Source organism: Psammomys obesus, unplaced genomic scaffold (assembly GCF_907164565.1).
Source record: "Psammomys obesus unplaced genomic scaffold, mPsaObe1.curated_primary_1811, whole genome shotgun sequence".
Classification (NCBI taxonomy): domain Eukaryota; kingdom Metazoa; phylum Chordata; class Mammalia; order Rodentia; family Muridae; genus Psammomys; species Psammomys obesus.
Window position 1 is genome coordinate 8866216 of NW_026585609.1, and position 21350 is coordinate 8887565.

At 40.7% G+C, this 21350-nt stretch overlaps 1 protein-coding gene across 2 annotated transcripts; it reads right to left on the reverse strand.

The window, feature by feature from the left end:
* Nucleotides 1-1590: 1590 nt before the first annotated feature.
* Nucleotides 1591-15411, reverse strand: Clec12a (C-type lectin domain family 12 member A). 2 transcript variants are annotated; one of them, XM_055611026.1, is made up of 6 exons: nucleotides 15039-15411; nucleotides 12245-12317; nucleotides 10980-11168; nucleotides 9969-10120; nucleotides 7194-7297; nucleotides 1591-3936 (listed from the first exon to the last, which is right to left on the reverse strand). In XM_055611026.1, the coding sequence occupies exons 1-6, from the start codon at nucleotides 15117-15119 to the stop codon at nucleotides 3768-3770; spliced, it is 768 nt and encodes a 255-aa protein (XP_055467001.1). In that variant the 5' UTR covers nucleotides 15120-15411; the 3' UTR covers nucleotides 1591-3767. The 2 variants fall into 2 exon arrangements, with proteins under 2 accessions (XP_055467001.1, XP_055466992.1); XM_055611017.1 differs by having other exon boundaries at nucleotides 12245-12343.
* Between the last annotated feature and the right edge of the window lie 5939 nt (nucleotides 15412-21350).

Here is a 21350-nt window from a genome sequence, read left to right on the forward strand (position 1 = left end):
TTGGAGGTCATTAAGAAAACACAAAAGATTGTGGAAGCCTGTATAAGAAAGCGATGGACTTATTATGAACTTTGGATGCAGCAAGGAACAGAATGTCCTTTCCACATGGTAGCCTTTTGGAAAGAGTTGCATAAACTAAGTGGATGCCTTGAAAGCGAGTACCTGAAGGGAATGCCCTGACAGGTCCACATTATTTCTGTGGGAAAGGTAAAGGCTTGGGAAGAATATTCTTGTCTCTTCGTAAGACCAAAGTCGATAAGACATAACACCAAGTATATTCTCTCATTGTACTTGTATTTGCTTTAACCAACTGCAAACACCCCTATATTTTGATTGCTTTAATAATCAAGATAAAAAGTGCTTTGTTTGCACTACTCTTGAGCCCAAACACGTGGCATTCTCTGGTGTCCCCACCTGGCCCTTTGGCATTTTCCTCAATCCGCTTAGCCTCACTGGCCAGGGTGGGTCAAGAAACTATGTTCCATTCACTGCCTTCCCAGCTTTGGCCATATTCTGATCTTTGCCCAGGTTCAATTTTTAACATTCATTGGTGTTCTTCCCTTCATATTATTAAGTCCCATTACCTTTCCTTGTCTTCACTTTCCCATTAAATGAGATATGAACTCTCTCATTCAACGTCATGGTAGCCCTCACATTTGGGAAATTTTATCTCATTTCTGATTATGTACTTATAGTCCTCCCACTTATTTTTCTAAAGAATCAGGTAAAATGTTGTCGATGGTTCCCCAAGTTCCCTGTCCTTACCATTTATATTCTACCCATGTTTCTCAAACACCTGCTATCTCTCTGATACATTCTTAATTCCACCGGTTCACCAATCCAGGGAAGATTTGTCTTTTTAAAATAATTATGCCATTACTCTCTAGTTCCACATTTTCCCCCTCTAATACAGTGATAGATTTTTCATTACCCATTGGGCAGCAGATGTTTCAAGCCCCAAATTTCATCGCAGTATCTGCTTTCTTGGAGCATTCTTGTTGGTCACTGATACAGGTTTAGTTCCCAGCAAAATGTCCTTTGATGAACACTGGTTTATGGGGTTATTATGTCAAGTATGCTTCTAGATTCAGACTCTCATGGAGGAGAAAGAAAAGGAGAAATTGACCAGGGACATATTCTCTCAATGAAGTATTTGGTTGTCTCAATAGGAGACTCTGTAACCAGAAGTCTGCTTACCGGTCATTAAATATTCAGATCCCTAGGAAAGAAAATGGCTTAAATTGTGCATTCCTTCTGTATGTAGATATTTGCTAACATTTTTTAGTAGTGTAATTAATGGTCTATGTTTTGGGAAGCTGTTAAAATGAGATTCCATTTAAAATTTTATTTCCAATTGTTTATTATTAATACATAGAAACATTTGAATTCTGTGAAATTTTATCCAGTGATTTTTAATTAAATTTTTATTTTTTACATTAATTACGTTTTATTTGCTTTGCATCCCAGCTGTAGCCCCCTTCCTCATTCCCTCCTAATCTCACTCTCCATCCTCATCTCCTCCCATGCCCCATTCCAAGTCCACCTACAGGGGAGGTCCACGGCCCCCTCCATCCAACCCTAGCCCATCAGGTCTCATCAGGACTGGCTGCAATGTCCTCCTCTGTGGCCTGGCAAGGCTGCTCATCCCTCAGGGAGGGGGGTATCAAAGAGCCAGCCACTGAGTTCATGTCAAAGATAGTCCCTCTTCCCCTTACTAGGGAACCCACTTGGATACTGAGCTGCCATGGGCTACGACTGAGCAGGGGTTCTAGGTTATATTCATGAATGTACCTTGGTTGGAGTATCAAAACAACCCTGAGATTTCGCCTTATACCTATCAGAGTGGCTAAGATCAAAAACTCAAGTGACAACACTTGCTGGAGAGGATGTGGAGAAGGGGAAACCTCCTCCACTGCTGGTGGAATGTAAACTTGTACAACCATTTGGAAATCAATCTGGTGCTTTCTCAATTAGGAATAGCGCTTCCTCAAGATCCAGCTATACCACTCCTAGGCATATATCCAAAAGAGGCTCAAGTACGCAACAAGGACATTTGTTCAACCATGTTCGTGGCAGCTTTATTTATAATAGCCAGAACCTGGAAACAACCTAGGTGTCCCTCAATGGAGGAAGGATACAGAAATTGTGGTACATTTACACAATGGAATGCTACTCAGCAATTAAAAACAAGGAATTCATGAAATTTGCAGGCAAATGGTGAGATCTAGAAAAGATCATCCTGAGTGAGGTATCCCAGAAGCAAAAAGACACACATGGTATATACTCATTTATAAGTGGATACTAGACCTATAAGATAGAATAAATATATTAAAGTCTGTACACCTAAAAAAGCCAAACAAGAAGGAGGACCCAGGGTAAAAGGATCAATCCTCACTTAGAAATACAAAGGGGAAGAACATTGGAAGAAGGAGAAAACAAGAAAGAGTACAGGAACCTACCACTGAGGGCCTCTGAAGGACTCTACCTAGCAGTGTATCAAAGCAGATGCTGAGGTTCATAGCCAAACTTTGGGCAGAGGGCAGGGAATCATATGAAAGAAGAGGTAATTAGTAAGACCTGGATAGTACAGGAGTTCCACAAGGAGAGCAACAGAACCAAACTATCTGGGCTCAGGGCTATTTTTCTTATCCAGTGATTTTAATATAATGCTTACTATCACACTTTAAAAACTATATTGGTTCTCGTGTATATAACTATATTATCTACAAATAAAATGTTTTATTTTAATCTTTCCTAACTTTCAAATTTTATATGCCTTTTTGTTGCCTTCTCTTACTGCTGAATCTCTAACAGACTTTAGAAGTTGTTAAATGAAGTGACTGACGAAGTTCATTCTTATCTTGTTATAAAACTTGAAATATGTTTTCTTTTACTAGAATTATGATCTTAATTAAAACTTCAGAGTTTTTGCTTATTTTTTTTTTACTGTTTATTTCATGTGAAAACATGATTATGTTTGGGACCTCAACTGCTAGTTTCCAAAGCTTTATTATGACAGGAAATTAAGTCTTCATCATATGCTTTGCTATGTCAGTTGAAAAATTTGTTTTTCCCTCACATCTTTTTTTTTGAAAATGTTAATAAATCTTTGATACAAATTATTCATATCATACTATTCTTTCTATATATTTCCAGACTTAATTTCTTTAAAGTTGGAATTTGCCTACTCCATCTGTGGAAAAATAGGCTACATGGTCTTGTTTTCAGCGTACTGTGGGCTGAAAAATACATGGTAACAAATTATGACTTAGTATCCTGACAGTCAACCAATGAGGCCAAGAAATCTAGACATAAACATTAGGAGAGGCAAAACTGTAGTCTCCTTGTTGTTACTATGTTTGAATGAGGTAGGAGATACACACTGCCTGATGCTCCTCTGAAGGACAGATGTCTTGGCAACTATTGAATGGCTGTGACAAAGCGCCATTGCCAGGGCAACTTGTAAAAGAAGACATTTAATTGGGGGCTCCTGGTTCTGGAGGGCTGGAGTCCATGGCAGCAGGCAGCAGACGTGGCCTTGAGTATTACTTGAGAGCTCAATCCTCAAGCACGAGACCAAAACAGAACTAACCAGGAATGGCATGGCATCGCTTTTGAAAACTCAAAGCCTGCCCTCAGTGACACACTTCCTCCAAGAAGGCTACACACCTTCCCATGCTTCTGAAAAAGTTCCACCAACTGAGCCCATGGGGACCATATTCATTCAAATTAGCAGACCTGTAGCTAGGGACAAACATCTACAGTCGCTATGTGCTGCCCTCTGGGAGGTCATTCAGCACACTTTCCACCTGTACCTTTCTGGCTGTCTCCTCACATATGATCCTATTCTTGTCGGTGCAGAGCATATAATAAACATACATTCCATCTATATATCCACAGTACATCCTAGTTAAGTCATGTGTGCTTCCTTCAAACCTGCAAGAGAAAAATAATCACACTTGGCAACTTATATTTTGGTTACACCCACTGATGAGAATTTTCAGAATAACATTCACGTTTGTGTGGTCCTATCGTCTAAGTTAAGTTTCAGTCGGTGGCTGGGTTATATATTTGTGATGCAAAACCCTGTTTTCTTGACTTCCCACATCTGGAATACTTTCTACCATTTGATTCCAGACTCAGCCTTTCTTCCCGTGGTTGATATGACCTAAAATAATGTCATCTCATAAGTCTTTACCTTAACTTACCCAGTAGTGCAGCTCTGGCACCATTGTCATCAAGCATTTTACATAATGACCAAAACTGGAATAAACCCGATTTAGGAAATCTTAAGTCCTGCACCACCTCTCACGTGGCACTTCCTCCTAACCATAGCTCAGGTATTCCTTCTGACTAGTGGATGGTAACATTGGACAAGTAATAACAAATACATATATATATATATATAAATTAAAAACACTGTGTTTTTTATAAACATAACACTGACTCGGGCCAATTAATAATGATCATCAAATAAGTCCATCAGTTAGTGTGGGGAGCAGAAGCCCTGAGTGTGTGAAGGTTTGGGGGGGATTGTTGTCACGAGCTGGTCATGTTAAGCACCATGGCCTCAAACCCACACAGTAAATGACAAAGCCTTCCTCTGGTCCATCTGATAGTATATGTGGAAAACGTTCACCATAAGATTTTCACCTGGATATTTGTGGCCTGAACATTGCTCCCCTTCAGACAGTTGCTCCCACTGAACCGGCCTCCTTGTTCAGCTCTATACAATAAACCCTGGCAATCGCCTACCACACCCCTATGCAGCAGTATATAATAAACAGGCTGAACCTCTGAGGTGTCTCGGCTTTTCCATCCGAGAGCCAGACTTTGTTTATACGTGCTTGCCTCTGTTCATTGCCTCACCGCCCTACTCAGGTCCGGCCCTAGGGCTGTGAGAGAATGTAGCAAGTTAAGTTTTCAAGAACCGGATTTCCAGAGAGCTGGAGAAATGGCTCTGTGGTTAGGAAGGAGATTGCAGAAGACCTGAGCTTAGCTCCCAGCTTACGTTAGGTGGCCCACAACCAACTATAACTCCAGAGCTAAGGTATATAATGTTTCTGGCCTCCCTGGGTACCTGAAACTATGCGTGAATACTCATATAAAAAGACATACACACAGACACATAATTAAATGTTGAAAAAAGTGAGATTTTCTATGATGTCAAAGAAAACATCACTCTCCTCTCCCCCAAATCTCCAAATAACGCTGAGAATAACCACAAAATTTCACACTCATGCACACACTCCACATACATATGCGTACCACGTATATGTGTACCACACACATGAAATACACACACACCACACACATACCCACACGCACCACGTAAGTGATGATTTTACAGCTTTTATTTAAGGACCGTTTGGCAATGTTAAACGTGAACTGCTCTCATTCCCTTGTGTCTTATCTTCCCGTGTGCAGTAATTTCTAGCACACTTTTATTCCGTTCTATAAAGGTAAGACTCGTTAGTCTTCACTCCTACTTCACCCCCTGGTGTTAGCTGTGCTCCTTCACTGCAAATGAGACCTTTAGGGCATCCCTCCATCCCTCCTCAATGTGAACTCATCCCCATTCCATCCTGTCAGTGCGTTGCTCTTGTGACCCACACTCTTACCCTCACTGAGGGGGAAAAAAACAAAACACAAAGAGAAACAGAAGCTAGTGGTTTTGGTATGACCTGTGGTGCTCAGCATGCAGAAATCTCAGTGTTTTGCCTCGGCCTGGTAGACTGTGAGCGGGGTGGCCCTGGATGGTTTCCAATGTGATATGTCCCCAACTAACAAGCCTGTGGTCAAGGAGTCAGGGTGCAACGCGATGGTAGTGTTCCTGTCTGGCCAATGCAAAATTCTGAATTCAATTGCCAGTTTTGCCGCAAACAGATAGTAACAGGGTTGGAGAGATGGTTCGGTGGTTAAAGCGCACACTGCTCTTGTGGAGAAGCCAAATTCAGTCCCCAGCACCCAGCTCACAACTGCCTGTAACTCCATTTCCAAGGCTCAGATGCTCTGTTATAGCATCTGCGAGCACAGACTCTCCTGTGGCTTGTGATAAATGTGGGTCCTGCAACAATACCCAGCAGACTGAAACTAAAAGTTCTTTTTTCTAGTCTCATATTCAGTTTCCTTAATTTCAAGGATTGTAAATGCAAGTGGAATTTTCGCATGTTGACGCAAATAAAACCTTCATTTGTTCTCATTAAAATGCAGAACAAATACAATGTATGAATCCAGCTATAGCACTGTATTTATACACATCTTCCAAAATATACTTAGAAGTTTATATAAAGCCATGTATGCAACCTATGTGGAAGGTCATATTATTCTTGACACTGTAATGCTTGTGCAGCGAGGCTTCAACTTCTGCACTCAACAATCTCTGCTTCAGGGCTGAGGAGATGATCCCAACAGCCGAGTCCTTCCCTAGCAAGCACAGTCCTCTGAGTTCAACCCTCTGAGCCCATGGATAAAATCTGAGCCTGATAGCATGCACTCATAATCCCAGTGTTGGGGAGACACAGACAAGCACATCATCGGGGCTCGCTGGCAACCTAGGCTACTTGGAAAGTTCCAGAGCAGTGAGAAACTCTGCCTCAAAAACAAAAGTGGAGAGTACTGAAAGAATAACACCAGCGTTTGTCTTCTGTCTCTTCCACTGGAAGCACACGCACGCACACACACACACACATACACACACACACACACACACACACACACACACAAACAATACATGTGTACCACACACACATTATGTACCATACACACGTGTGTATTACTCACAAACACACACACACATACAGTGCACTTACATTTACAGCCCAAGATTAACCAATTTAGAGCTGAGACAATCTTGCATTCACCTTTGAATTCCAGAATATAGAACAATATTAAGTACTTAAAGGTGTCTAGTAAATGGTTTTGGATTCTGCAATCTTCTTAACTATAAGCAGTAACTGCAAAAATAGTTTCCACAGTTTGATACTGTGGGTTGTTGGAGATTTGCCGAAATAACGAGAAGACATGTACGGCAACTCTCTGTGTAAAGAAATGCATCACATACTGCTGACGGGACAGTTGTCAGCAGATGTGATGCCGCGTGAAGCTGGTTCTAAAGGCAATCGTCCACGCTCCTGAAAAAGTTGTCTCCATTCAAGTCTAACCATAAACATCTAACAAGAACAAAGACTTACCCCTCAGAGAGGAACTTCTCATTCACTGTCTCAGGGTATTTGTAATCTTTTCTGGGTGACAACCACAGCCAGTAACTGCGTAGCATTTTGAGCTTTATAAATTCCTGCAGAGACAGAGATGGCCTGTTTAATAAGGTGTTTCTTCTGTCTGTACACTACCTTGTAGCTTTGGCATTGCGTTACCACTTTTCAATGTCATTTAAAAGGGTTGCCTCGTCCAGCCTTGATGTGATATTATGTGCCTGTTTTTATCTTAGCATGTGATTCTGTATTGGGTTATTGTCTCTGGAAGTTCTTTTCTGTAGAGAGGTGGAGATAGGGTGGATCTGAGGAAAAGGGGAGGTGGGAGGAGAGGAGGGAGACAAAACTGCAGTCAGGATGTAATACATAAATATAAGAGAGGAATAAAAAGATGGTGATGATAGATAGATGAAAAGAAAGAAGGTAAGAAAGAAAGGAAAAGAGAGAAAAGTTGAAAGTGCTTCTTAAGATGTCAGTGTTTCAGAAGACAACTGCCTGAAGAGAATACCAATAGCTCAGGCACTAAGATCAACAATTAATAAATGAGGCCTTATGAAACTGAAAACTTCTATAAGGCAAAAGACACCACCAATAGGACAAAACAGAAGCCTACAAAATGGGAAAATATTTTCTTCAACTCTACATCTGACAGAAGGCTAATTTTCAAAATATGTACACATGTTATATGCTTACTTATAAATGGATATTAGCTATATAAATAGGATAAACATACTAAAAATCCACAGTCCTAAAGAAGATAATCAACAAGGAGGACCCTAGAGAAGAGGCTGAAACCTCACTTAGAGGGGCAAAAAGGAAAGACATCAGAGGTAGGAGAAGACAAGGAACAGGACAGGAGCCTTCCACAGAGGAACTCTGAAAGACTCTACCCACCAGTATCAAAGGAAATAACTGAGACTCATAGCCAAATTTAGGCAGAGTGCCAGAATCCTCATGGAAGGAGAGGGAGATAGGCATGGAGGGGACAGAAGCTCCACAAGGAGACCAACATAGCAAAAAACCTGGGCCTGGGGCGGGGGGGGGCAGGTTCAGAGACCAATACTTCAACCAAGGACCGTGCATGGAGAGGACCTAGACCCCTACTCAGAGGAAGCCCATTAGGCTACTCAGTTTCCAAATGAGTTCCCTAGTAAGGAGTGCAGGCACTGTCTCTGACATGAACTCAGTGGCTGGCTCTTTGATCATCTACCCCTGGGGGGTGCAGCCTTGCCAGGACACAGAGGAAGATGATGCAGCCAGCCTTGATGACATCTATAGGCTAGGGTCAGATGGAAGGGGAGGAGGACCTCCCCTATCAGTAGACTAGGGGAGGGACATAGGGGGAGAAGAAGGAGGAAGGGTAAGATTGGGAGGAGATGAGGGCTACAGCAGGGATACAAAGTGAATGAATTATAAAAAATAAATAAAATTTTAAAAAAAGAACTTAAGAAACTAAATGTCAACAAACCAAATAATCCAATTAAAAATTGATATATATTTGAACAGAGAATTCTCAACTGAGGCCAAGAAGCACTTAAAGAAATATTCAACTTCCTTAGCCAACAGGGAAATGCAAATTTAAAGGACTCTGAGATTTTATCTTACACTCATCAGAATGGCTAAGATCAAAAACACTAGTGACAGCTCATGCTGTCGAGGATGGGAGGCAACGGAACAACACTTCTCCATTGCTGGTGGAAGTGAAAACTTGCACAGCCACTTTGGAAACCAATCACTCAGAAAATTGGGAATTGATCTACCTCAAGACCCAGCTATACCATTCCTGTGCAAAGGATGCTCCATCCTACCACAAAGACAGTTGCACAACTATGTTCATAGCACCTTTGCTCATAACAACCAGAAACTGGAAACAACTTAGATGTACCTCAACCAAAGAATGGATAAAGAAAATGTACATTTACACAATGGAGTATTACTCAGCTGTTAAAAACATAGCATCATGAAGTTTTCAGGCAAATGGATAGAACTAGAAGAAAGCATCTTGAGTGAGGTAACCCAGATCCATAAAGACAAATGCGACATGTACTCATTTATAAGTGGATATTAACTATAAAGTAAAGAATAAGCATTGTACAATCCACAGACCCAGAAAGGAAAAGTAACAAGGGGGGATGGATGAATCTCCTTCAGAAGGGAAAATAGTGGACTGAGGTCATGTCGGGATGAGAACAGGAGGGATCAGGTTTGGGGAGGAAAGGGTACTGGCATAAAAAAAAGTGGAATGGTAGGGGAGGAGCAATTCAGGGACAAGATAAAAACCTAGTGTAATGGAAATTCCCAGGAATCTATTAGAGTGACCCTAACTAAGACTTTTAGTAAAGAGGGATACAGAGCCTGAGCCAGCCATCTCCTGTCCATGCTTGACTTCTAGGGGAGGGGTTGGGATTCCAACCCTGCCACAAAACCTTTGACCTATGGGAGTGGTGAGCCTTAGCTGTGATCACCATACACTCTGTTTTTCAATAACTTTTCAGAAGGCATATACAGAAACTTGCTTCTACACGTCCAACATGAAAATATGCAGACCAAAGGGTTCTGGGCATCCCTGGCTTACCCATGTCGATTGCAGCTTCTAAGATTATACTTAAGCGAGTGTGTAAGCCCCAATCCCCTCCCCTTGCATTAAAAAGCAATTCTGAGTCATGATGTCTTCCCTATTTGTCCCTTTTTACCTCATATTTCACAATATGAAACTGATTCCTGTCTGGGGGGAACAGAGACTTGGAACCTTACCAGCACATTCTTGTTCTTAATCTTCAGTAGGCTGGCATTCCGGGCAGAGCAGAGCATTTCACTCTTTTGCCAGGTTTCAAAGCCATTAAGTTGAGAATAACAGCTGTCCTTGTACCATTCTGAACCTTTTGGACAAGGTTTGCATTTGTGCTCTAGAAAGACAGAGTTTTACAAGTCGGTGTCAACACTCTTGACAACTGTCACTTTATTGCCTGTGTGACACTGACCAAATTTACTGTGTTTTTTCTCTTTAGGTCAACAAGAAAGAAAACAAATCCTCTATATCCCTATACATCACCCTTTTAACCTGACATAAAGCTTGGAAAAACAAAAAAATTCAAGTACCTTGCTAGATTGAAGCATACTCTCCATCATTAGGGAGCTCACTTATGACTCTAAAAATTAATCAGAGCAAATATGCCATCTAGCTAAAAAAAAAAAAAAAAAAGAAGGCTTGCACAATAATATCAGTCTGGCTTCCCCAGCAGGTGGCTCTCTATCTTTCAACTCCTGAAATATGGGAGAGCTGTTTCAGAAGCTCAGGAACACAGTTTAGCCACAAAAACTACGAAAGTGCTCGTAGGAAACACCCATTTCCCTGGTTCCATGCATCACCCAGCATTTCATTTCTTTGCCTGCTCCTTTCACTCCTTCAGCACTAGCTGCCATCTAGGAGTGAAGTCACCTATAAGGAGGCGTCTTTCCCTAGTCATTATCCCTTGAGATCTGTGCGCAGGACAATGGTAATAAACTGTAGATTAGAGGAGCTGTGTATACTGACCGGTGTTTCATTATGAAACTGTTAGAACCCTGTGAGTTGGCAGCCTGTAGTTTTTACTACTTTCCTGGTTTTTCTCTAACTGGGGAAACATCAATTTCATTTATGAAACTCATTTACTGAACTCATTTAATTCCACATTTAATACTGGCTCTGTAAGAACGTGATTTTTCGAAGACTCTAACGTTTAGTTTGCTGCCCAGGGAATAGTTTTGAGAGCAATACAAGCTTACCTGGTTCTTTTTTACACAGCTCTCTACACAGCTGGGTGGCTATGTTTTGAAGCATGGCGGAGAGGTTCCTGATTTTCTTGGAGCTTTTGAGATTGTGCATCAGCTGTAGGGAAACATTTCCTTGAAGTTCTTTCTTGATGTCTTGTAATTGATTTAATTTTATCATTTCTGTCTCCAAAGTTGTATAAACTCCAAAGGTTTTTTTTTTTTTAATAAAACAAAAGAAGAAAAGAAAATAGATAATTTTTAAAAAAAAACTTTTTAAATCCTCAGTATTCTATCATTAGAAAATTGGTGAGGTTTTGATTTCTGCTTTGGGTTTGTTTTTTGTTGTTGTTGTTTTTTTTTTTTTTAGTATTAATATATTAAAGTGGTAGGAAAAGGTTTCTCTAAAGGAGTGATTGGGTAGACCAAGTATATGTCTATTGATCACATTATAAGGCCCCACCTGGGGCATGTTTTTATAAAACCTTATTTCAAGGAATAAACATTAGTTCAACAACTCAAGGCATCCTAAATCTCCCAATCACTTGAAAAATATCTGTATAGATAAATATATATCATATGTAAATTTATGTAACACCTATCAGACTCAGCAGGTTGCATTTATATATTTATAAACATATCTATATAACAATAATAATTATAGACTAGGAGGCTCTGAATTTGCGAGCAAGAAGGCAGGAGGATGACATAGATTATAGAGAAAATGGGGGAATTATGCAACTATATATTTTTATTCTTTTTTTTTTCAATATTTTTCACTTTACATCCAAATTGTAGCCCTCTCCCTCATCTCTTTCTGGTCCTACCCATCCTCCGTCCTTCCCCCATCTTCCTCTCCTATTCCTCAGAAAGGAGAGGCCCTCCTCCCCTACCATCTGACCCCAGCCTATCAAGTCTTATCATGACTACCTGCATACTCCACCTATGTGGCCTGGCAAGGCTGCCAAGCAGGGGGAAGTGAAAAAAAGACAGCCTCTTCAACAAAAAAATGGTGCTGGGCTAGCTGGATGTCTACAAGTAGAAAAATGCAAATAAATTCATATTTATCACCCTTCACAAAACTAAAGTCTACGTGGATCAAAGACCTCAACATAAAACTAGACACACTAAATCTGTTAGGAGAAAAAGTAGGGAAGAGCCTTGAACAAATTAGCACAGGAGACAACTTCCTGAACAGAATATCAACAGCCCAGGCTCTAAGAGCAACTATATTTTAATTAAATTTAAGTTTTCTTTTTAAAGGATGGGGTGATACCTACAGATGCCTCCTAAGACCACCATTCCAATGAACAGGAGGAGGCACAGAAGAATCAGAATCAAGACTGGTTTATGCTGTGAATGGGAAGGAGCAGAAGATACTGTGAAAAGAAAAGAAAAAAGAAAACCAACAGTATTGAGAAGCAACTCACACCTTAATCTCACCCATTCACTTATTTATTTATTCACCCTCCTCTCATTTCTTTTCTACTAAGTATTTTGGTAGAAACTCACAGACTTTAATTTTTTTTTCAAGAATAATCAGATAGGAAACTGTAACTAAGACAGCAGGCTTGGTTTCAAGTCCTTAACTATGCTGTGCTTACACGCCAAAATTTTTTGTTCATGAAATGTCTTAAATTTCTTACCAATAAGATCAATAAGGCAATGATTTTAAAAAGAATAAATATTCAGTAAGTTCTTTCAAATGAGAAAGGAGTTTCATAGACAAAGACATTAACCCTTAGATTGATAAACCATGTAAAAAAGAAAAAAAATAAGGCTTATAAAATGGAGAGGAGAAATGGAGAGTACAGGCGGAGTGTGTCCTTGGATACATTTGTGGAAAGTGAGTTTCTTGAGGTAGAGGGAAGCTTTCCGAGGAGCCTTTTGGAGTGTGGAGGTGATGTGTAACAGATGAAGCAATTCCACTTTTTATACGTTCCCCTCCAAAGCCAAGAGTGAGGCTGCAGAAATGCAAAGCAGGCCATCAGTGACCGTGCCCTGGCGTCCCTCATCAGCCCTGTGCCTCACTTAGTCTGGACCTGTATTTCTCATTACAACTTTCCCAATATTTCCTATGATATTTTTTTAGCAAAACTTTCTCATGTAATGCTTTTACTATTTTCTGAACAATAAGTTACAGACTAGATCATTTTCCTAAAAAGATACAAAATTTATATTGTGATTTATGGTTAAGGCATTACGTGATTTAAACTGTCACCATTATATGGACAATTGCAAAAAAAAAAAAATGTAATTCAAGAATAACCTCATATTCTTACCCTGTTCTTGAAATTTGTCTTATATCAAGAGATGACAGCATAACAGTGCTGTAAAATCTCACAAGTGACATATTAAATGCAAACCTCGGTTTGTTAATATTTTTGGAAAGTTATTGTTAGTAAAGGCACTGTAAATCCTCCAGTCCTTATCTGAGGTTTGAAATACAAACTCATAAGCTTTCTTGTGTTATAATTATTTTCTCACTTATGTATGTTATGAGATGAAGGAGGGGGCTATAACCAGGATACAGAGTAAATGAATCATAACAAATGATAAAAAGTTATCAGATATGTATAATTTCGGTACTAGACACTGTTGTCATTGCTAATAAAACAAAGCAGTAAGGTGGGCATGTTTCTGCTGTCATTTAGATGCATTCTAAAGTGACAAAAACAAACTGCAAAATGATTGATTGATAGAGAAATAGATGGTAGACAGACAGACAGATAGATAGGAATTTGAAACTTAGAAACGCCTATTATGTGACACAAGAACAGAACTGGAAAGATCCCTGGAGTGTTCCATCAAAGAACACATGCAAGAAGTCGGGAAAAGCAGAAGAACAAAACTAGCTCAGGCACAGGAACAGTGAAAACCAGGAGGATGTGTCCCAGAGAATACACAGTTTGAAGGAATTTCACTTAGGTTTTGGTAATGGTGGGTTTTCTGTTGAGTGTGTCATGTTGTGTTGAGGGCAGAGCCTCACACATGCTAATCAAGGGCTCTAGCACTGAGCTGTACTCTCAACTCTCTTCTTAACTTATCTGGAGACAGGCTCTCGCTAAACTAACTGCCCAGACAGACTTTGAACTCATCCTGCGGCCCAGGTAGGCTTTGAACTTCCAATCCTGTCTCAGCTTCTTGAGTAGCTGTGGTTAGAGAACCGCTGCCTCAGATCTGGCAAGGACAGTGATTTCAAAAGGGACTGCTCAACATTATAAAAACAGTAGAGCAGTGAAAGAATAGAGACAGGAGGCTGTGAGGTAGCTCAGGGGCTGGAGGCCCTCGCCGTGCAAGCCTGGCAACCTAAGCTGAATCCCTGTCACCTGGTGGGAGGAGAGGACTGACTCCCCGGCTGCTCTCAGACCTCCACACCGGTTACCGTGGCATGAGCACACGGACATACACGCACACATATGCACGCATACCCACAGACTGACACACGCTCACACATACATGCATGCACACACACACATACGTGTTCACATGCATGCATCCACACAAGCAAATTTAATTTAACCTAAATTTAAAGCAAAGAACAGAGATCTGAATGGTAGGATAAAACGGGAAACCCCTGGAGACCTGGCACAGAGCAAACTCCATGAACAATAAGGAAAGCTGCCAGATAAAAAAGCGTTCTGCTCTTCTTTTTCTTTCTCCTACTTTCAAGCACTTTACTTTTTAAAAAGAGACACATATAAGCCCACAACTTTCCTGAACAATGTATTGTCCTAATTCTGTGGATTAATATAATGAACACACACACACACACACACACACACACACACACACACACACACACAAACTTTACAATAAAACACCAGAATTTGAAAATACCACCCTCTCCTACACACCTGGGTTCAATATAAAAATAATAACCATAATAATGTAAAATACATGTTTCATTGCAGTGATTTATGCCTTAAAGGAAAGAAAGCACCTCTGTAATCCCATTGGTACTTTGGGTTTAAATGAAAGGCTTAATTAAAAATTCACACCGCATAATTACAATATTTAAAGCGTGGGGCTGTAGCCACTGCCTTACATCATCCCCACGGCTAAAAATCTTACCTTCTGCCCCACATTTTTCAGAATTCGGGGTTTCTTCTTTCTTATCAGAGTCCTGGAATTTGAGATTTGCATAAACAACATCTTCAACAATTTCTTCAGACATTGATGAATATTTAAAGAGATCTCCACAAACTGTCCTTTGGGAAAAAAAAGGTGGGAGGGGTCTAACGGTTGAATGAACCTGTTTGGAATTTTGATTTTCTATTTGTAAGCTGAAGCTAATTTCATAAGCTAGAATTTCTTTTTTAAAAACCCACTATGCCAGTCTCTCAGCCACAATCAACCCACTATGCCAGCCCCTCAGCCACAATCAACCTATGGCATCAGATAAGAACAGGCAAGGGTTGAAAGAGGAAACGTCGTTCTTCCTCATAGTTCCTTCCCTTTTCTCATCTCTATATAAAGTGCTTTTTGAAATTGTGCTTGGATATTAGTATCATACTGGTTGCACAACTTACCCCTACCACACTGCGCAGACGCGGCATAGGATTAAAGTTCCAAGCAGGGAAACAATCGGAATGATTCAGATCTCAAATGCTCCCTGGTCCACCACAGTGAGAAAGACTTCCTCAGGACTGAACATTCACAGAGCAGATACACAAGGAGTGAGAGAGGAAAGACCCTGCTTTCTCTCTGCTGCAGAGGTTCTGGCTACATTAACCGGAGCTTTGCTCCCAACCCTGGAGAGGCAGAAGAAAGTCATTGTGACTTCCAGGTTAAACTGGTCTATATAGTGAGTTTCAGGAGAGCCAACGCTACATAAAGAGGTACCATCTCAAACCATGCCCTCCCAATACATAGCAAGTAACTAAATAAAATACGAGATGCTACCTGTGTAACTGGTAATTAAGTGAGCTCAAAACTGGCGATACTGAGTCAAAAATGTAAGACAAAATGCAGGTCGTGCTGGTACTAGCTTCCTTCCCCTTTTCTTTTTTTTTTTTAATTCTATTTTATTTTATTTTATTTTTGAATTTTATTTTTTTCTTATCAGTTACATTTTATTAACTCTGTATCCCAGCCGTGTCCCGGTCCCTCATTCCCTCCCAGGCCCTCCCTCCCTCCCTCATCTCCACCGTGCCCCTTGCCAAGTCCACTGATAGGGGGGACCTCCTCCCCATTCATCTGATCCTGTTTTATCAGGTATCTTTAGGACTGGCTGCAAAGCTCTCCTCTGTGGCCTAACAGGACTGCTCCTCCCTTGGGGGGTGGGGAGGCCAAAGAGCCAGTCATTGAGTTCCTGTTAGAAATAGTCCTTGTTCCCCTCACTATGGGAAACCAATTGGTTAGTGAGCTACCACAGGCTACATCTGAGCAGAGGTTCTAGGTTACATTCATACATGAAAGACAGATGGAATGCGCGTTGAATATTGACAGGAGTCTACTGAGTGCATTTGAAAAACTCTAACTAGCAGTGTTTTCAAAGCAAAGACTCATGACCAAACCTTTGGCAGAGTACAGGGAATCATAAGAAAGAAGGGGAGTTAGTCTGATGAGGAAAGGATAGGAGTTCCTTCCCCTTTTCAACCGCGTACTGAAATACCTCGTGCAGACTGAGTCTTCCTGCAAAAGGCAAGGCTGGTTTCATGTCTCCTGGCCTGCAGAGCTGTAAACGGAGTCCTCAAACACAGGTTCTGCTCAAAGCATGCACACTCCCAGTATGGTTCAGTGCCACAGGTTCATAAATAGTTTTTGTTGTTGTTGTTGTTGTTGTTTTTTGCTGTTCAGAGAAAGTAGGTGCTTCCAATGGTTTGGGGACTGTGAATTAGACCCTGAGCATCTTCATCAATGGAGAGTTCTTTTTTTTTTTTTTAAATACCTTCTCCTAGTATTTCTTCAAAATGCTTACTGATAGTGACACATATAAATAATTTTAGATAGGTTGGCATTATTTTTAATTATAAAAGAGAATGTTTTTAATTCGATGAAATCAATTGCTTTAACATGATAAATAATGTTTAGACAAAGCAACATTAGATGCTCAGAGAGTTGCATGTGTATGTTTCTGTGTTTACATGTGGCTAATAGTAATAATCAGAGAAAAGGAGGCTATGAATTTGAGAGGAAGTAATGGGCAAAATGGAAGACGTTGGAAGAAAGAAAGGGATGGGAAAGGGACGATACAATTATATTTTAATTTTTAGAAGATAGTAAATAGAAAAGACTCTACAATAACTACTAAAAGTATACAAAAGAGACACAAGTACAAACTAACTAGATATTTACAAACTGAAATGGAGAAAAAATCTAAACTATTAGGTGAGCCAAAAATTGCACCCAATGCCCTGGGCTCCATTTGCTGGCCCGAAACTCTGCCTGCTTTTCCAGAGACCATGCAAGTACCAGGGACCCCCAGAGGCAAAAGTAGCACTCCCAAGCCCAGAGGCCACATAAGCCATAAAAAACCAATGGAGACATTCTTCTGGACCTGAAGATTCATTGGTCACCAGAACTCCAGGCAGCTCAGGCCAGAAGATGGAAAGGAAACAGAAACCAAAGGGAGGGGCATGGAGAATCCAAAACACACCCATCCAACAACAACAGCACCTCAGAAATCAGCACCCAAACCTATAATAACCACAAAACCCAGATGGCTAGAGACCAGCAAAAGAACACAATCAACAACAGCCAGGGCAATATGTACCACCAGGGCCCAGCCATTCTACTACAGCAAGCCCTGGAGACTGCAATATAGTTGAAGCCCAAGAAAGTGACCTTAAATCCAATCTTATGAAGATGATAGAGGCCTTAAAAGAGGAAATGAATAATTCTTTTAAAGAAATATAAGAAAATAAAATCACATGTGAAAGAAATGAATAAAACTGTTCAGAATCTGAAAATGAAAATAAAAGCAATAAAGAAAACAAAAATTAACGGAATCCTGGAGATGGAAAAGCTAGGTAAGCAAACAGGAACTACAGACACAAGCATTAGTAACAGAATATCATAGATAGAAGAGAGAATTTCAGGAGTAGAAGATAGAAGAAAATGATACGTTAGCCGAAGAAATGTTAATTATAAAAAGTTCCAGACACAAAACATCCAGGAAATCTGGGACACTATGAAAAGACCAAACCTAAGAATAATAGAAATAGAAAATGGAGGAGATTCTCATCTCAAAGCCCAGGAAAATATTTTCAACAAGATCATGGAAGAAAATTTCCTAACCTAAAGAAAGAGATGCTAAAAAACATACAAGAAGCTTACAAAACACCAAATAGAGTGGAACAGAAAAGAAAATCCTTCCTCCACTTAATAACCAAAACACTAAATGGACAGAACAAAGAAATAATATTAAAAGCAAGGGGAAAGATCAAGTAGCGTATAAAGGCAGACCTATCAGAATTACACCAGACTTCTCAACAGAGTCCATAAAAGCCAGAAGAGCCTGAACAGATATCTTTTAGTCTCTAAGAAACCACAGACCAGACCGCTATACCCAGAAAAATTTTAAATCACCATAGATGAAGAAAACAAAATATTCCTTGACAAAAACAAATTTAAATAATATGAATCCACAAATCCAGCCCTACACAAGATGATAGATGGAAGTTCCAAACAAAGGAAGGTGAAAACAGACAAGAAAACACAGAAAATAAGTAATAGTACAGATGACCGTGCTACAATCCACAGACCCAAAGAAGCTAAATTACAAGGGGACCCTTGAATCTCACTGAGATGAGGAAATAGAATAGACACTGGGGGTGGATGGAAGGAGATGACTGGGTCTGGGAGCAGGTAGGGAGGAGAACTGGAGGGAGAAGGTAGAAGAAGGAAGGACAGCGAGAGTACTGGGAAAAACATACACACACACACACATACACACACACACACACACACACACACACACACACACACACACACACACCACACTACAGCATCAAATAACCTGGTCTCAAAGAGACTCACTGAGACTGAATAGCCAACCACAGAGCAAGGATGAGATGGATGCAGGCCCTCTGAGGATATGTAAAAATTGTGCAGCTTGGTCTTTATGTGGAACTACTAACAGTGGGAGCAGGGGCTGTCTATGACTCCGTTGACTGCCTTTGGACCACTTTCCCCTAACTGGGCTGCCTTGTCTATCCTCAACAAGAGAAGATACTCTTAGTCTTACCGCAACTTGATATGCCAAGGCTGGTTGATATCTATGTGAGATCTCCTCTTTTCTGAAATGAAAGGGAGGAAGGGCAAGATGGAGGGGAGGCAAGAGGGAGGGACAGAGAGGAGAGAGGGGAAGCTGCTGTGACCCAGATGTAAAGTAAATAAATAACTTAATAATTTCAAAAAGAAAACAGAAAGGTGTAGGCACTAGTTTTTCAAATGCTGCTTTATTTGGGGGTTCCTTAAAGCTTATACCTCCCTTCTAACCCTCCAACCCCAGGTAGGAGGAAAAGAAGATTGTAAGGGAAAGGGGACATAGCCATCTTTACGTCTTACTGTCAAAGTCCATATGAAAATATAAACATAAAAATGCCATAAGCTGCTACAAAAATTGTCAAGCAAATGTTCTTGTTGCATCTTTTGGATATACGCCTAGGAGTGGTATAGCTGGATCTTGAGGTAGCACTATTCCTAATTGTCTGACAAAGCGCCAGATTGATTTCCAAAGTGGTTGTACAAGTTTACATTCCCACCAGCAATGGAGGAGGGTTCCCCTTTCTCCACAACCTCTCCAGCATGTGTTGTCACTGGAGTTTTTGATCTTAGCCATTCTGATGGCTGTAAGGTAAAATCTCAGGGTCGTTTTGATTTACATTTCCCTGATAGCTAAAGATGCTGAGTATTTTTTTAAGTGCTTCCCTGCCATTCAAAATTCCTCTTCTCTGTTTAGCTCTCTACCCCATCTTTTAATTGGATTACTTTATTTGACTTGTTGCTGTTTAACTTCTTGAGTTCTTTTTTTATATATTCTGGATATTAGCCCTCTGTCAGATAGAGAGTTGTGAAAGATCCTTTCAACCATGTTTGTGGCAGATTTATTTGTAATAGAAGCTGGAAACAACCCAGATGTCCCTCAGTTGGGGAATGGATGCAGAAATTGTGGTATATTCACACAGTAGAATACTACTCAGCAATTAATAACAAGGAAATCATGAAATTTGCAGACAAATAGTGGGAACTAGAAAAGATCATCCTGAGTGAGGTATGCCAGAAGCAGAAAGACACATGCAGTATATACTCACTTATTATTGGATATTAGACATATAATATAGGATAATCATACTAAAATCTGTACACCTAAAGAAGCTAAACAAGAAGGAGGGCCTTGGATAAGATGCTCAGTCTTCATTCAGAAAGGCAAGTGGGGTGGACACCAGCAGAGGGAGAAAACAGGGAACAGGACAGGAGACTACCACAGAGTGACTCTGAAAGACTCTACCCAGCAGGGTATCAAAGCAGATGCTAAGAATCACAGCCAAACTTTGAGCAGAGTGCAGGGAATCTTATGAAAGAAGGGGGAGATAGAAAGACCTGGAGGGAACAGAAGCAAAAGAACCAGAAAATCTGGGCCCATGGTTTTTTTTCTGAGGCCCAACCAAGGGCCATGAATGGAGATAATCTAGAACCCCTGCACAGACGTAGCCCATGGCAGCTCAGTCTCCAAGTGGGTACCCTAGTAAGAGGTACAGGGACTGTCTCTGACATGAACTCAGTGGCTGGCTTTTTGATCACCTCCCCCTGATGGGGGAGCAGCCTTACCAGCCTTACCAATGCAGCCAGTCCTGATGAGACCTGATAGGCTAGGGTCAGATGAAAGGGGAGAAGGACCTCCCCTATCAGTGGACTGGGGGAGGGGCACAGGAGGAAAAGAGAGAGTGAGGGTGGGACTGGGAGGGGTTGAGGGAGGAGTCTACAGTTGGGATACAAAGTGAATAAACTGTAATTAATAAAAATAAATGAATTTTTTAAAGTGCCATAAGCAACATTTAAAGAACACAGCATCCAAAGAGAGGGCACATACAAGTTCTATGCTGTGCAAGCATGAGGACCTGAGCTTCATCTCCTCCACCTACATCAGAAACATGGCATCACTGCCAAACACGTAATCATTCAACTGCGGAGAGGAAGGTAGGATGATCCCTGGCTCATTGTCAGGCCAGCCTACTGATAACCAAGCCCCAGATCACAGAAAGAGATGCAGTCTCAAAAACAAAGTGATTCCCGTTGCATGTGTGCATATGAGAATACACACTTACCTCCACAGACATGTGTGTACGCATGCACATATACACATACCAAGAGTGTTAAGATATAGATAGTTGATAGATAGATAGATAGATAGATAGATAGATAGATAGATAGATAGAT

Bases quoted from the DNA above. Each gene is read 5' to 3' on its own strand.
- Clec12a (XM_055611017.1), bottom strand. From the start codon at position 15,141: ATGTCTGAAGAAATTGTTGAAGATGTTGTTTATGCAAATCTCAAATTC. The intron at 12,344-15,038 runs GTAAGATTTTTA...TTCTTTTCACAG, and splicing joins TGAAAAATGTGGGGCAGAAG to TATCTTCTGCTCCTTCCCAT. The intron at 7,298-9,968 runs GTAAGGTTCCAA...CTGTCTCTGCAG, and splicing joins TTAAGAACAAGAATGTGCTG to GAATTTATAAAGCTCAAAAT.